This window comes from Labrus bergylta, chromosome 7, assembly GCF_963930695.1.
Source record: "Labrus bergylta chromosome 7, fLabBer1.1, whole genome shotgun sequence".
Lineage (NCBI taxonomy): Eukaryota > Metazoa > Chordata > Actinopteri > Labriformes > Labridae > Labrus > Labrus bergylta.
In genome coordinates, this window is record NC_089201.1 from 23556828 (window position 1) to 23575049 (window position 18222).

At 42.5% G+C, this 18222-nt stretch overlaps 1 protein-coding gene across 2 annotated transcripts in view; it reads right to left on the minus strand.

Annotated features, from left to right (window-relative positions):
• The window catches only part of LOC110003007 (cGMP-inhibited 3',5'-cyclic phosphodiesterase 3A-like), a 72839-nt gene extending 55326 nt beyond the window's left edge, over positions 1-17513 (minus strand). For both annotated transcript variants that reach the window (XM_065957071.1, XM_029282529.2), the window contains exon 1: positions 16034-17513. In XM_065957071.1, coding sequence (XP_065813143.1) covers positions 16034-16930 — 897 coding nt within the window. In that variant the 5' untranslated portion in view covers positions 16931-17513. The remainder of the gene's footprint in view (positions 1-16033) is intronic.
• Positions 17514-18222: the final 709 nt, after the last annotated feature.

Here is an 18222-nt window from a genome sequence, read left to right on the forward strand (position 1 = left end):
GTGTGTGTGTGTGTCCACCATGCATCATCTCCCCTAATGTTTTCTCTCAATTGTGACCCCTGGTTCCAGTTCCTTTCCAGCAGCTGACCACCATATGTAGGGCCCGCACAGGTCCGCTGAAACCCTGTGTAATGGGCTGCACAGATGCCACTTTCCTGGAACAATTCCTCCTGTGTGTGTGTGTGTGTGTGTGTGTGTGTGTGTGTGTGTGTGTGTGTGTGTGTGTGTGTGTGTGTGTGTGTGTGTGTGTGTGTGTGTGTGTGTGTCCACCATGCATCATCTCCTTATGTCTCTCTGTGCAAACAGACGTTCTAACGTTCCACACACTTCCCTCAATGTTTTACCACTGTCTGGAAACAATGAAAGGTGCTGGCTGAGAAGAGGGGAGGGGAGAACTAGTGGTGAAAGTGTGGAAAATGGCACAGTGGGAGAGAGGGAAACACATGAGGGGGAAAGTTATGCTGCTGTTTGGACAAGCGTTGTTGAGGGTAAGTAAAAAGGGAAGTACGCAAACTAACAGCGGGTAAGTCTTGAAGAAGGAGGAGGAGGAGGAGGAGGAGGAGGAGGAGAAGAGTGAGGGCAGATTATTGACTTAATGGCAGAATGGAGGCTGTCAAGGGCTTCAGAGACGCTGTTTGTGTAGTTTGGACCGACCTGGCAGAGCGTGCAGCGTGATGATGGAAATCTTACACTCACTCAAAACAAGCCGGCTGACCTTTTCATCTACCGGCCCCCTGAATCAATCTTATCATTCTGCCAACATGGAAATGAATGAGTGCTTATTACTGTGGCAACAGCACAGGCTCCGTCCCACTTTACGCAGGTGTGTGCGTGTGCTGTGAGTGCATGTGTGCAAATGTGTGTCTCATGAATGTTGTCTGTTTGCCGACCTCCAAGAAACAACATTGTCACATGTGAAAAGAAGCAGGATTAATCTTCATAAGCATTACATGTTGCTGGGTCTGCTTTAAGCTCTACGTCCCTCAGCATCAGTGAATACAACGGCGAGGAGTGGGGCATGTGGGGAAACGTAAAGACCTCAGTCACAGTGAATTGAGACTCTTCTTGAAGGTGACCAATCCCCATTACCACTCACATTCCAGGAATAATGACTTTATCATTTACAGTCGAACCTCACTGGAGGAGCATTCTTTTAGTTTTTCTGGACTTGGATTTCTGAAGAAGAAAAAAAGGCCAGACTAAACATTTGCCTGAAAAGATACTGGTCTCTGGGGAAAACAGAACAAATGTAGACTAGATGGTTGCCAAAAGAGGATCATGATTAAAGAACTGAAAAATATATAAATGCAGGACAGCCAAACTCATAATTCACATCAATAGGCATGATGTTTCCTTATTCCACAGATCTTTAATAATGGGCGGATTTTTTCAGAAATTAAGAAGTGACTGCCAGGTGCAACTTGGCAGGAAGTGCAGTAATAGATTTTTTTTTTTCTTTTAAATGGAAATTACTCTGACCCAGTTGCTGACAGAGAAACATATATGGGACATAACTGAATTCCTAACATATCTTTTTTAGTGGTTCAAGTTATTGAAAAGAAAGCTTTCACAGGAAAATTACCTTAAAATGAGTTGTTTCTTTAAGTCAAGAGCAAGACCAGTGATGTCCTCAAACAAATCACATGAGGTCTCAGATTGCAGGATCAACAGATCTCCCCACCACTATCACAATAAAGAAGGATTTTTGAAAACTCCATGATTAAATTGAATCAACTTCACTCTTTGAAATGCAAGAGTTTTTTTTCTCTCTTATTAAAACAAGCTATGTATACTGTAGGATTCATTGCACCAAAAACAGTGTTGTATCAGGTTCAGGGGGTGAAATCAGTTTCGATTAAATGTTATCATCCCACAGGGAGCTGTGTTTAAATTCACCTGTAGAACATGATAAACAAACCTGAAAAAAAAACTCTAATCAAATCTTCAATGGCTTAGTTTTTCAGCACTTGAGGCAGCAGAGACATCCTATTCATGCACAGAGATATTATCATACAAAGGTAGGTGGTCTCTATTGATACCTGAATATATTGGCCAGTTGTTTTGACAAATATTGACATTGGTATTGTGGTCTTTGTTTGTACATAGCAATGTAGTCTGTGTGGACAGCTAAAGAGGCAGCAGGCATCAGCTATTGAACTCCGTGTTACAAATGGTTATCATTAGGAAACAATTTTTTTTCTTTTTTTTTCTTATTATTGTAAACAGCTATCTTCATATGAGTGCAGACAACAGCCCATTCCCACAGTTAACTTGTCAACTCCACTTCCATTCTTGCATCGTAAATGCACGGTACGTAAATTCTGCTGTCAGGGGGGCTCTCATTCAAAACAATAACAAAAGATGATGTTAAGGCTGGCGGTGAATCATGGGAGTGATTCTCTTTGCTATGACTAAAATCCGTGTGTTTCCACCATAAACATGTCATGTCTGTCATGGCGGCTCTTTCATATGGCTGCCACAAAATACACAGGCCATTACAACTACAAAATTAAGGATTTCTCTCTGGCTTTTATGAAATGTTTGAGGAAATGTAAGTACTCAACAAAAAATATATAACATAGGTAGTCAATTGTTTATGAATTAAGATAAAAATTCCACATATTACACCTCTAAGTTTCTTGACTGTAAACAATTACCAGCAGACGGATGAGGATGTTTTTGGCCAGGTAATTCACCATCAGTTGTCCAGATCAGCTGGCAAAGTCAGAAGCATCAAAATATGAGGCCTGAGCCACCAAGGGCTAAATCCATCTGATGATAGCCAATGGGTTCTGATAAAGGAAGTTGGGTATGTGATTCAATTCCAATTGACTGTCAGTCTAATTCAACAAATATTTCAACACATGGTTTTCGCTGTCTGTTCTTTATGTGCACTGCTAAGTTTATACAAAGTCCTGGTTCTCTAAGTGGGCAACAAACAAAGAGGGTCAGAGGTAGCTACAAAGCATTATTAAGACAATTGCTCCCGGGACACAGAGCTACATTAAGCTACATAACGCTACAAAATAGGCTAGCATATTTAGTTAACACATCCTTCAATATCAAACTCTCTGGAATCAGAGATATTGAATGTCATTAGTTTGAATTTTTTGACGTGATTGTGTCAACCCAATATGATACGCTCAGTTTAGTCTTGTTTTAGTCTCTATTAATCACTTAAGGATGATTCTGGCTATTATGAGATGCTCCTCTACATTTACTAGAGTATGAGTTGAACTCATCCTGTGATCAGTTGATGACTGATTCATGCCGTATGGCTGTGACAGTGCAGTTAGTGCACAGTCTGTTTTTGAGGTACTTTATGCTGAACAATTGCTTGAAAAAAAATTAAAGCAGCGTAGAGGTCCAAAAGTACCACTACAAGGTGAATAATTTTAAAACTTGACCTCATGCTTAAAAGTAAAACATTTCACATATATATGGTCCCAGAGGTTTGGATTTTGTGGTGTTTCAGTGGGAACGCATGTCAGTCTGGCAGCAATCTTTTCCCCATCTCTTGGGACAAGCACTTTGACAGGACACCTTCACAGTTTCAATAAAAGGTGCAAATAACAGAGAGACAGACAGAAGAGAGGCTTTTGCACAGTAACATGTCTAACTCACAGACCAGAAAAAAGGCCTTATGTAACATCTGAGAGGGCCAGAGTGATGACAGAGAGGAGGAGGGGGAGATTGCCCCTGACTGATATGCCAGATAGACACAGTGGAGAGCTGAACATGTCGCTCGCTTTGGCCAAACACTATCAAGTCTTCCCTGTACATCTACCTTAACAGGACTAATGTAACAAACTGTAAACTGCAAACTGTAGAAGATACTGTAAGTCACCAATCTGAGACTGACTTAGAGATAACCCACAAGATATGAGTGACCCAAAGCCTCCCTTTTGTCATGTTGTTCCTCTTTTGCGAGCACCCGAGCTCATAATCACATCAGTTCACATTTGTGCACAACCACAAACTCAACCAAGACCTGTCTAAAGTTCCATTGATTGCTATTCTGTTGCAATTATTATGGAAAATAAAGGCAGAGTATGAAGTGTGCATTCCGGGTAGGTGCACATGTGTGTGTGTGTGTGTGTGTGTGTGTGTGTGTGTGTGTGTTTGTGTGTGTGTGTGTGCGTGTGTGTGTGCGTGTGTGTGTGCGTGTGTGTGTGTGTGTGTGTGTGTGTGTCTGTGTGTCTGTGTGTGTGTGCAGGCTCATCTGTGCAACATCTGCTCAACCAGCCCAAGGCTCCTCGCCTCTTGCAAAGTGGGTCACGTTTCCTGATGACGTCAAAAGTCCTTCTGCCTGTACAGTTTGTGGAGCTTCGCCAAAACCGCTGCATGCCATTCCTTGTCCTTACAATGGAAATGCTCTCTCCAATGCCTTGATGGATCACCTGCCAAACCTATCACATTTCTTAAACCCTATTGGTGAAGTCTGCCTGACAATGACCGCAAGAACACAAGGTGAACGTCTGATTACTTATGAAGGAATAAGTATGATGAAAAATGTCATTAAATGTTTTTTGTTTTTTTTAAAAGAGTCATATGAGATGTTAAAATATGGTTGCAACATTACAGTCAAACTGTCTCGAGTCCAAAGACCTGACACTTAACTTCTTCCACATGGAGAGGATAGATCAGAGAAAAAATTCCAATGAAATGTGAAAAGAGGTTAGGTGTCTGCTACAGTAGTATAGAGATTTCATTTAAGCTGTCCAGTCCCTGAGGAGACAACGCAGAGATCAGTGAGAGTATGAATGGAACAGCAGCTAATGAAAAACATTATTGAAAGAGAGAGTGTGTGGAGAGAGGAGCCCGAGGCAGCCAAAGGCACAAAACCATTCAAATAAAGGCTCAGTATGCCTGTTCTAACCTCAATCACAATTATTTTGAGTCCTGATTCAATTCTCTCTCTCTCTCTGCACAGAGCATGTAGCTATGGGTTATCTGGTTGGATGGGGGATTTGTTTGAAGTTTTCCAAAACAATTATCATGCCCCTTATCAATGAGGCTCACATGTTGTCATGGCATGTCTTTTTCTCTTCTTTTTCTGCATGTGAGGATGTGACGAGGACAAAAGTCCGTCGATCAGTATTGGCATGTGATCTGTAAAGCAATAAGTTTTCCTACCTTGCACAGGAGGAGATGCTTGGAAACCAACATCCCATCTCAAAGAGGGGTCTGTTCCAATTTCTTTTGCCAATGACTGTTTGATAACTGCAAGAACTTGTATTGAATGTTATCAAGTTTCAAACATTCCTTGGATACCAACTTGACAAACATTATCAGTCAATGTGAGAAACAATGTTTTTGTGTAAAAAATGAAATATAACTAATGCCATTTTTTTAATAGGATGTTCATATTCTTCCTTGTTATTGTTGGTCATTTTATGATCTATGTGGAATGTTTAGTATGCTTTTTAAAGAACTCCCTTCATCCTGTAAGTATGCACCATAACTTCTTTTTGACTTAATAACTTGAATGGAGGCCAGGGAGAAAAAAAACATTTCCCAGCCTGTTGCAGTTTTTAAATCATGCGTCCTCCACTCTATGTGAAGGCTCCAAATCAATGAGACCTTGCCGACCCAGTCTGCTGGATCAGTGTGTGTGTGTTTGTGTGTGTGCGTGTGTATTAGCAGGTGGTTAAAGTGTATAGCAAAGGTGCACTAGAACACACAATGCTTTGAATTCTGAGTCTATACAGACACATTTCCCAAGGCCTGAGCAGAACGAGAAAGCTGACTGAGGATAAGTTATAACTGCTGCCTTCTTCTGACCAATTCTCTAACAACTGAACAGAGGGTCACATTTTCAAATTGAATTAAATTAGTTCAAAGTTGAACTCCTGTAAGTGTTCATTTGTGCTGCTCAGCTGTGCACTGCGCCCCAGCATGACAATCAGTCAATCATGTTACAATACCTCAGGCCCTCTGAACGTGTTGCCCTCACCAAGGACTTGAAATTAGATCTCAAAATGACATCTGACTCTATTTAAAAGGGTGAAATATTATATGCACTAAGCACCGGACTGGAAAGAGTTCCTTTAAACTTTGTCTTTAATTCATAATTGCATAATAATGCACAAACCTTCACACACTTTCTCCACAAACTTCTCTCTGTGCAAGAAATGGTGCTAACAAACACAAAACCTAGAGGGAAACTAAAATCCCTGAGCAAAAATGAAGCAACTCTTGGAAAAATAAAAATAAACTATATAAAAGAAAATCCCAGAGCAAAAGAAGCTGACTGCTTTTTAATTTTTCATCTCTTTCCCCATGTATTGCTATTTATGAAACATTGAAAATAACTGATTTCCTTTGGCTGACCATAACGGTGTCTGTTTGCAAACTGACATAAACATGGCGAGCATCACAACAAGCATTCCAGAATTTGTACTTTGCGTTAATAATATATATAATAATTTGTACATTAACATTCCATACAGACACTGTATCCCACGATGCCTATTCAGTGCAGCACTAGACCAAAACATTCACTTTTAATATCTTACTCATTAAAAGTGACTGCACAAAAAACAGCCCTTGACCCAAACCCTAAGACTCTCGCCCCAGCAAGGGGTGAAATAACTTGAGTGACAGACAGATGCAGAGACAGTTTTTTTCCCTCCAACATATTTAGAGAGTAAAACATAGCATTGAGCAGGGAACAGCAGAAGCCTTGTTGGCTGCAAGGACAGACAGGCTCATGGTGAGCCAGTGAGGCAGTGGGCTGGAGGGACGGGGAGGGCTCACCAGGCAGAGGTTACAATAACACCATTTCCTTCTACCACGCCATCAGGCTGGATAGACATGCAGCCCCCTGACAGAAGGAAACACTGTAGCTTTAACTCCACTACATTCAATTGACAGCCACACATGTGAAGATTAAGATTTTTATGCAAAACATAAATTCAGTTTATAAAATGTATTGCAGTGTGACAGATTATACTGCCTTATAATATACGATAGATTGCAGGAGCTTCCATCCATCTATTTAATTCAGCTTATACTGGGCCGGGCTGTGGTGGCCGCAGGCTAAGCAAGTCAACCCTAACTCCTCCATGGGGATTCCAAGGCATTCCCAGGCTAGATGGGATATATAATCCCTCCAGTGAGCTTTTGGGTCCACCACGGGGTCTTCTCCCAGTGCGGTGTGCTCAAAGAACCTCCAAAGTAAGACATAACAGGGCGACATTAGCTATTGGGCGGCAGTCTGTCTGGGTCGCCGGTTCAAGTCCAAAAATTGGCCTGGTAGCTGGAGAGGTGTCAGTCCACTTCCTGAGCACTGCAGAGGTGCCCTTGAGCAAGGCACTGCACCCCAAAACTGCTCTGGAGCGCTCACTGTGGGCAGCCCCCTCACTCTGAGACCTCTCCATTAGTGCATGTCCATAGGATCCTGTTTGTGCATGTTTGTGTATTTCAGTGTAAAACCGAATTTCCCCTCGCAGGATTAATAAAGTATAACTTCTTATTATTATATACAGGAGGCATCTGCTCGAACCACTTCAACTGGCTCCTTTCAATTTGAAGGAGTAGCAGCTCAACTCTCCCTCCAGTTGTCTGAGCTACTCACTCTATCTAAGGCTGAGTCCAGCCACCCCTGAGGAATCCATCTTATCCTCACTCGTGAAAAGAGCCAAAGATACTTTAACTCCCTAAGAGTTAGTCTACTGTCCCGCGGCCAGGATGAAGTCTGCATTGTTTCTCCTTCATCCAAGGTTCGAAAATCAGTTGGAGCATCATTTCCAGCAGCTTACAAAAAACTTCTCTTGGGAGGCTGAGAAGTGTGATACTCCAGGAGTTGGAACACATCCTCTGGTCCCCCTTTTTAAAAAATAGGAACCACCAGCATGGTCTGCCACTCCACAAGGACTGTCCCAGACCTAAACGCGACCTTGAAGACATTTCAGCCAAGACAACCCAACAATGTCCAGAGCGTTAAGCATCTCAGGGCGAATCTCATCCACCATTTAATGCAGTATTTTCTAGTTCTAATCTTCTTTTGCCAAAGGACAGAATCCAAAAACATATGCTACTAGAAATAATGAGCAACAGTGCTGTAGGGAAATACAAGGGGCGTCAAGATTAGAGGAAAATGTATGCCGCATAAGAGATTTAAAATAAATAAAATATTTGTATAGTCTGCCCTTTGTAGCAAGACAGAGGATTACAAAATACCGCTATCCATCAGTGAAAACAGCCAGACTTGTCGGGCCCTGAAATATATAATCAATTAATAGCTGGCCGTGTTTGGATTTATAGTACAGTTCCAGTCAGAGGGGTTCAAAATGTTCCTGCTTGTTAAATAAATCATGGCAGCAGCAGCAGCAGCAGGGACTTTGTTCTGGTTTGTTTCTTGTGAAGACACAATGGCCAGACTCAACCTGAGGGATTAGCTGCACTTCCTCCCTGAACCCCGGACACCAATCAAAGGCCATGAGATCAGATTTGGGATACCACTGTTCCAGATGTGCACGTGAACACTCTGAGAGGAGAAATTAACAGTTGTTTCTTCCATTTGTTTTTCACATATTCTACTGACTGCAGATATTAACATCAAGGACTATTCTACCCGCTCTCTCTGCTTCTACCTCTCTCCTCACACAAACACACACACACTCAAGCACACACTTCCTGGGGCTATGTGAGAGTGTCTATTCATTCTGCAGAGGCCAGCTGCACACCTGGTGACAGCCCAGGATGGTGGTGTTGGCTCAGGTCAGAGCTTGTGAGGGAGGGGAGGGCTGAGAAGGGAAGGGCTGGGTGAATGAGCCCACAGGTCTGTCCTTCTGGGGTCTGCTTAACCTGCACATTCCACTTCATTTAACGCTGGGGCAAGCACAGGAATGTCCTCCCATGTAAGGGATCACTGTCTTTAAGTTGGGTTCCTCGTGTGATTGAAAAGACCCTTCAGGAGGATAAATAGAGATGAAAACTGGACATGTTGTGTTAAGTTAACCAAAGTCGAACTAGCACCAATTAACCTGCCCATCCTTTAGAGAGCGGACACTCTGCTTTAGTGTCGCGTTAACAAGTGTTTGTTTTGCAAACATAGCGAGGAAAACTTCGGTCATTTTTGGTTCTGACTGACCATAGCCTAATGGAGAGATATCTGGAGTTTGACAAGAATCCATCACTATTGTGATGAGATTCACAACAGCAGAGGGAGACAGCCTATGTCTACCTCTTGTGCTGCTCATTCCTGGCAGTGGTGTAAGCAATGTTAGCCAGACAGCAGCCTTAATATTTTGTCCCTCAAATGTTTTTTTTTTTAAATGCATTAATTTACTGTAGACTACTTACGTTGCTTATATGTGGGGTTACTGTGTTGTTAGCATCTATGCCTGCGTTTATCGGCCTTCTGTTTGCACCAGCACATCATTCAATAACCGAGTGCTGGAAACAGTCACCTTTGAATACCACCCCCCCCCCCACACACACACACACACACACACACCCGCACCAATAGCTAGAAATGATCATGCATAAAAATATTATGTTTTGCACAGTGCATCAAGTTCTTCCCAAACACACACTCACTCGTTCTTTCTTTACCTCACACACACATTTCATGCAGAAGCACACACACACACACACACGTACTGTAAGCATACACACATGTGCCAGGAACATTCTGTTCACCTCCATCACTGAAATAGTCGGTCTCTTATGGTAACACAGAAAACTTGACTGACATAATTGCCTCAGTCTAGAACAGAAATCAGAAGAAGAAAGTACAGCGTGTAAGCGACCCTTAAACACATTCTCAAAAATAAAAAATGTGCATCCGATTACTATTCTATTCAAATATATGAGATTCTTTTAGGAGACTGAGGTGTTAATATTTGTGCTGTGTGTCAGGACTGGAAGCCTGTGCCTGTCTAGCAGTTACAGCTGCATTGGGTTGTGTTTGTGGTTTGAGGCCCTACGCGTTTCTCCGAGCGGATTCAACCTCTCAGCCTTCAGCAGCTGGCAGCCATCAAGCTGCTGGCAACGCACGCATACACACTCGCTAACTTGCACACACATGGTCACACAGACGTCCTTCCATAATTTCCATGGAAGTCAGTGGGGAGCCAGATTGTGGTTGTGCCAGGGGTTTTGGAAAGAGAAGGAAGAAGGGTACTCAGCTAAGTCCTGGACCTCATGTTCGGTTGGCTTAGGTGAACAGAGACTCAGGGCAAGAGTCAGGATATGGGCTGCTCTTGTTGCTGTGAATGAAGGTAATGAAAGAATTGGACACAGATGGGTGAGCCATGTAAGGTACAGTTTAAAGGATGATCTCACTATTACAATTGGGTTTTATTTTTGTGCTTTTGACAACCCCTATTAGTTGTAGTCTGACATTAAGGAACAGGGTAACGTCACTTAAAGAGCAGATGAACCAATTAATTAAGCAATCAGTTTTGATTTATATTGCGGCCAGTCATAGCAACAGTTATTGGAGGACACTTTACAAAGGGAGCACATCCAGACTGTACTCTTATTTTTTACAGAGACCCATAAAAAGTGCCAACATGAGCAAGAACTTGGCGGGAAATTAGGTTCATGTTTAGACATCAAGGCGGGGGTTAGTCATGGAGATTTAAAAGATGTCTGTGTCAGAATATCAACATTGCAAGAACACTTTTTTAACTTTTTTCACATCCTGGTAGATTTATTATATTATATTGCATATATACCTTTCTATATATAGCATATATTAAAAAAAATAGATTCACAATGTTGACACAGTAAAGCAGCCAGTGAGTATAATGCACATTAGTAATTTTGTTTTGGTGCCCTGGAGTTGACTACCCAAAAAGACCTTAGAATTTATAGTTTGTCAAATTTTGAGTCTGTTTTCAGTTTGGGACGGATTGTTGAGGATTTACTGTAAAATTATGTTAGGCTGAAGTAGCCAACAATGTTAGCATTATTGTGAGAGCGCATTAGACTGAGTCTTAAGATCTTTAAAAGACACAAACCATGTTAAAAGTTAAAAGCTGTCATCTCATTAGTATGTTTGCAATGTCTCTGACAGCTATTTTTTTTTACCCCAAGAAACTTTGTTGTAGAGACGTTATTGTGTTCACAGATTTTAACTGGGGACCAAGATATCATGACGGATGCAAATTATTTCTTGAGCTATGAAAAAAAAAAAAAAAAAACTCTGGTTGTGATGGACCGGAATTATCACTGACACACTTGGGAGCTGTCTATTACAACAACCAGTATCCCATCTGTTTGGTGGGACCCTTTGGGTAAAGATACTCTTGTTTTTGCCGCCACAGACAAAATCCCAGTTTAATGTGGCTTCATGCTGGGAAGCCAACATGGCAAAGGTAACACATACAAATCTGGAGCACAAGCATGCAGCGAAGTTTCTTCACTGCATCAGTCAAACACAAGACTCTTCCACCATTCTGGGGGGTTTGACTAAGCCTGCTGTTTTGCCTGGCTACTAAACAAAACCTCGAATGACCTACTTTCATTCCTACACCAATTCCTCCAGCCTTTGCTTCTTCACACACGCACGTCAGCTAATACAGTGGGACTAAATGAGGATTGAAAGTGTGAAGTGGATCGCCCCAAACACAAGACATACAAAGCACTACTGATATCAGCTTCCTTTCCAAATGTAAAGGGAGACAGTTTCTAACCCAGAGGATGGTCCAGTCAAAAAGAAAGTTGAAGAAATCATATCCTGTGGGGCAAATTGTTTTTTAGAATACAAACAAGCTGTTTGGGATGAGAGTGCACAGTGGTAAATCACTGGCCTACAGGCTATCAACAACCTCCTGCATCCAAAACACAATTCAATTATGGATTGTGCAGCAACTATAGAGTAACAGGAAACATTTACAACAGCAACACTAATTATGTTTGGATCCAATTCCACAGGAAGTCATTACCATAGATTTCATGAATATCTTTATCATCCAAGTTAAGGAAGAATTTCCTTCTCTGGTTGGGATAATATTTGTGTTGGTGTCAGTGAGAGGACAGCGAGCAGAGCGCTGAGGACAGAGCGCTGAGGACAGCGAGCAGAGCGCTGAGGACAGCGAGCAGAGCGCTGAGGACAGCGAGCAGAGCGCTGAGGACAGCGAGCGAGCAGAGTGCTGAGGACAGCGAGCAGAGAGGACAGCGAGCAGAGCGCTGAGGATAGCGAGCAGAGCGCTGAGGACAGCGAGCAGAGCGCTGTGAACGGGGCTGGTGTTTCTGACAGAAAAGGGAAGGGCTACAACGCCTGGAAGAGAAAACAAGCAGAAGCATTTGACAAATGTCCTCTTCCCAATCTTGGCTAATCATCTCCGCTCCAATTTTGCAGCTCATATAGGTATAGTTGAAAACATTCACTGAGTACTACTAGAAACACAGACTGATTTTTCTGCTTGAGACGAGAGAAAGTTCCATGCCAGTGCTGAAGTCTGCAGCAGGATTGCCTTGGATTCAAATTTCCTTACATGCTGTGAAAAGCGATCCACGCCACAAGTCCACACCTCTTCCTCTAGTTTGATATCCCCAGCTGAAACACAGAGAACTGGCCTGTCATTGCGTATTAACCCAAGATGAATAAGTGTACTACAGAGGCCCCTGCTAACCGCTATGAGATCAACTGATAATGACTTTCTTTTATTAAGCTTCTGATGGGACGGGCGACCCCAGTGTTGCGAAATACACCTACTTAGTGAGCTAATATGTGCTGGCAGCCAATCTGTAATCAAAAGGAAGGAAAATGGCTGTTTATTAAATCTACAGTTGTGCAGACTTAAGCTAGCCTCAGAGCACGGCTTTTTGCTGAGCGGCCGAGGGCAACATGGCAGCTTAAAGGCTTGTAAGGAAGAGGAGGGCTGCGGGATTCCTCTTTGCTCTATTTATTTTTTGCATAAACTGTTTTGACACAGTGACTATCAATCTGAAGTGCCTTTATATAAGACTCTAAAGGTCTGTGGGAGAAGCTTCCTGAGAAAAACAAAGTTAAGTATCAACTGTAATCCTTCATCCAAACTCACGCTGTTCTTCAAACACTTCAGACACACAGCACTTACGCAAACATCTTTACGTAAGCAAAGTGCAGATCTACTCCTCGTCTGCTTCTTTTTTAAACATCGCAACTCTATCGATCACAACAAAAGGGCAGAGCTGTTAAACATCATTCAGTCTCTTTATGTCTTCAAAAAAAAAAAAAGAAGCAGTAGCTTGGACTTGTGGCTCCGCTGCTGCCATACTGTTAGCCTTTTTTCTTTTTTCATTCCGCCCGAGTCATTTAGACATTTTATAGTGTCTGGCCTCTTCACTTTTCCTGTCACCATGTGGTGGCTGCATTGTGGCCCTCAAGACGTGCCTTTGACCCCCTTAAGGAGGCCAGGGTCTCGTGTGAGTGAGGTGATGACTAGCGTGGGTCAGCATGGTCTTGTTTAAACATTAGAGACCACACAGACAAGACACGGTTAGGACAGCATATGTACGCCATGTGTGTCTCAATTACAGGCAGGCCATGACTGGTCAACTGCTTAGTAGTGCAGCCAGAGATGAGTGTGAGCAGTACAACACTCTGAACATAACAATCTATTATATCCTTAACTTCACTTTTTAGATCCCATCAAGCCAGTTGGAGCCCTTCTGTCTTTATGGAGCATAATAACATGTCATAGAGATCTTCTCTCAGCAGAGGGCTCCAGCCACAGCAGAGTCACAGATGTTGTAAATGTTTGCATCTTTGCATGATTTTGTGAGTTACAGTCATCCCTTAAAGCTCTTACAGGGCCATGTTACAGATTTTTTTCCCTCAATTGTTTATAGGGTCTTGCTTTAAATTACACATATATCTTTATCCCTGCACGGGTTATGTACATTTCTTGTATAAATCTATTTTTAATTGCACAGTTTAAGTTTGTTTCATCTAGGGGTATTCTTTAAATCTTTTCTCGGGTTAATATATATGTATGGGAGGGGGGCGTCGGTTTTGCGGTTTAATTTGTAACAAATGTTTCATGTCTGCTACTGGATGCTTTGAATTTCCCTTGGGATCAATAAAGTATCTATCTATCTATCTATCTATCTATCTATCCAGCTATGTTTGCAAGGAAAATAACCCAAAGCACGGCAGACACAATGGTGTTAGTTTCTGCAGTTGCTTGGATAAGAGCTGTTTACAACAAATGTCTTGTGTTTTTTTATTATTATCTTGGTAACTCCATGATAAAGTAATGCAATCTGAACCCTGTGTGTCCATCCTCTTTTTGTTTTAAACATATGATGTCTTTGTATCAGTATGTTGGGAAGGAATAAAGTGAATTTCTTACAGCTTTGATGTCTAGTTTATGTTCTCCGAGCTACCCAGCTACTGTCAAATGGAAAACATTTTTTAAGAACAAATGTTTATTTAAAGAGCCCCTATGACGTAAATAGACAACAGTCAATAATAATGTAGTTTTCTCTGTAGATTAAAAAAATATATTACTATTGAAAGGTCAATCTTTTTGCAGCATTGTACTTTTAAAACACAGCAGAGTGTAAAATAATCTGCCATCTGCGTGCACATGCTTGTTTTGACCCATATAGTAACCTTCTAATGTAAACTATACAGAGCTGTCTATCGTCCAGCTCATATTCAAAACAAAGACACTCTCCATCAGTACAGGAAAACACACTCCTGCACTTCAGAGATAGAACGATTCACAGTTCACACCGAAGTCAGAATAAAGTGTAAACGCTGAAATATCGGAGTCTTTTCATATCTGATTGTGTATGTAAACAAAGTGTGTGTGTGTGTGAGCGTTTTATTTGTTAGTATGTGTGTGTGTTTGTGTGAATGTATGAGTGACCACAAGCAAAAACAAACAAGCACACTACAACGCTAACTAGCCCTGAGAGCTGAGGGCACCTTTCAAGTGGCCAGGGCCGACACTGCAGCCTCTCACACCTCCTCCTCCCCACACTCACAGGTCACAACGAGAGCTTTGATCACTCGCCAAGTCTGTTTCCCATTCACACTCAGCACGCTCATTGATTTTCCATAAGCTGAGGAGCTGATAGGAACCCCCCCCCCTCTCCTGTCTCCTCTTTAACACAGGTGGGCATGTGTATATGTATCAGTATCAGAGGGGGTTTAAAATCCAGAGCTGCTACATTCCTGCAGGTCTAAGGACATGAGTCCAGATGAGTGATGACAAGCAAGTGCGGAAGAAGTGCAGGACAGAAAGATTCAAATGCATAAATTGGTTTGTGGAACTGTTTCAGAGATCATCTGGGGAAAATGTTTGACATTAATAATCAGGAATAAGATGAATCACTGATATTGCATCCTGAGCTTCACTTTCTAATCAGGACTTCAGAGCTGCTTTAAAAATAGCACCCCTTTGGCAACAGAATATCTCATTTGGTACTTTATTTATAGACAACAAAAGAGACCTGCATCTATACTGCTCAAGTCTGCCTGTCTATAAACTGTCTATCTATAACCCCTAGGACTATTGTGTGCAACATCTTTGGAGGAAAAAGGGAAAAATGTAAGTGACCCGATTGCCAGAACTTAACGTCTTATTGTTTTATGGTAAAAAAAATTAAATAAAGCTGGAGTGCCATAACAACAAATATAATAAAATATAAATTAAAAAAATATATAATACTTTGGCTATTATAATCCCATGTTCACCTGCCATGGCTGCCATAGAATATTAGTCCAAAGATTATCAGAGTATTAACAGAACAATGTCGAAGCACACCTTATCTGAACTACAACAGAAAAAAGAGTAATGTAATATAAACATGTGCAATAAAATGTAATATTAATATTATCATATATTGTGTTCTGAGTCTTTTGTTGTTGTTGTTGTTGTTGTTGTTGTGTTGAAAAACTGTAACCATTAGTATTATATGCATTGCTAAACAGTCATTATAAAAGTGAAGTGTTTTTCTTTGCAATTTCTCTGCTCCCTTCTTTTCCCCTTGCCCCACACAGAAAAAAAAAAACAACTCTTCATTAACACAGGAAAAAAAACAAGGCAGAAATAGAAAGTTGAACGGGACAGAGACTCCTTACCTGGTCCCTCTGGATGCATGGCAGAGAGGTCCGGCGATGTGACTTACTGTTGGACTGACTGTTTGCCATGTCTGAGGCTATCACAGAACTGGACCTCCTGCGCCTTTTAAATACAGGGACCTCTTCCCTGCCTCCAGTCACGGGGGTGCAGCCCTCCTTGTGTCTCCCTTGGTTGGGAAGGAGCTTGTCAGCATACCTCGCCAGCAGGATGCCCAGCACTCCAACCAGGTACGCCACGTACGGTCTCCAAGTGGCCCGGACTTTGTGCAGCGAGAAGAGTGAGATAGTCCTGACTAGGCTGATGAAAACGATAACAGATATGCCCTGATTCAGCCGCGCTACCATGAGTGCGCCGGTGGCCACGCAGACGAGCACGACCACGGCTGCTGTGGAGAACGAAAGCAGCTGCTCATCTGTTCCGTCCAGCAGAGACCACGCCGCTGCCTCTCCGAGGTGGCACAAGGTTAAGAGGGAGAGGGCGGTCTGGATTAGAACCCCGCAGCGGATTAAGTAGACCCCGACCCAAAAGAAGGCACATACGAGGGTGAACAATGGCGAAAGCACACTCCAGCAAGTTTGCAACAGCTCCGCCGCGCAGCCTGAGACGAAGTGAAGGGGAGACGATGAATGCAGGAGTGTGTTGTCAGCGCTCCAATCTGCACATTTGACCAACAGAGCGAGAAAAACCGAGAGCGATCCCGCACACACCGCACTTCGGAATCTCTGGGAACCCCATATTTTTGTGAACATTAGCCTCACCCACGACTCGTAATCTCGGTCACGGCACAGTGGGATGACACATGTTTTCACATAACCATTGCGTTCCGGTGCGCTGATGGTGTTTTCACGAGTACTGTTTTGCGCACCGGTGCTGTCAGATTCTGCAGGCATCGCCATAACTCATGACAGATATGAAGAATGAGGAAGACTGTAATACATCTATACCAGCAGGGTCATGAAACAGGGCATAAGTTAGTCAGCAAACAAGCATGATTTATTGCACGCATGTTGGAAAAGTACAGCAAATACGCACCGATGCGTCTCCCTTTACGCACAGAGATTTCGTTCCTCTGAACGCATTCTCTTTGTTTTTCCAGGTACGGGTGAAGAAACTACTGCCTGAGACAGCTAGAGAGGAGGTGAATGACAGAGTAACTCAGATGTTGTACAGATCTAGGGCACCGATTCTCTGCACACATGCGTCCTCTTTTGCTCTCCTTTTGTCCTCGTCACTTTGTGGCTCCTCCAAGGCCCGGTCCGTGCAGCAGCAGCAGCAGCAGCAGCAGCAGAAGTCTTTGCAAAACATCAGTCCAATTCCGCGAGCATTCAGCGGTAAAACGCGCTCCCTGTGTCCATTGTTAGTCCACTTCCCGGTCTCTCCTAAAACCGCAGAGGCTCCCTTGTTACTTTCGATGATAAACGCTGCTGAGGAATTTCAACATTAAGAGTGGGTGTCTGTCTGGTTACTGCACGGCGTTTTGAGGGTAAATCCGAAGTGTTTGTGGCCAGCTCTCCAGACTCATTCACACCCCCGAGTTCCGACTTCACACAGGGAGCAAAATATTGCAGCAGTGCAACCCCCCTAATCTTTCCTCAGCCAACCCAGCAGGCGTTGTCCTCATAAGCAGACAATTCTTTAGATTTTTCTCTCTCCTTAAAATATGTGTTATCAACATTTTAAACCAATATTAATATGAAATATTTGTTTCCTTTTGTTAATTTAAAACGCAACTAAACCTGTTTATGTATAAAAACGGGGTTGACCTATATAAAATCCTATTGAGCTTCTTTCTGAAAGGAATAAATATGGTGCAAGGAGCATATATTTCAGGCAATGCCATGTCCCAATGGGTGCATTTTGTTTATAGTTTTTTTTTTTGTCATGGTTACCCAGCAAATTTGGGTGTTAAACCCCCTGTTCCAGCAGGGGATAGATGTCTATAAATGATGAAGTGAGAAATAGAAGCTCTGCATGCAAACTGTTTGGCAGTGAAATCCCCAGACTTCACCTCTGTGGCTTCCCCCACGCTTGACTCCTAATGTCCCCACTCAACCAGGTCATTGAAATATTCATCTCACTTTAAGTGTCACTGATGATGTGTTGCGTCACAGTGGAAGATTTCCCATCAATGTTTCAGTGCTCAGGTCTTCCGTGTGCAGGAGTACATGTGTTCACAGCTTAGGAGGCT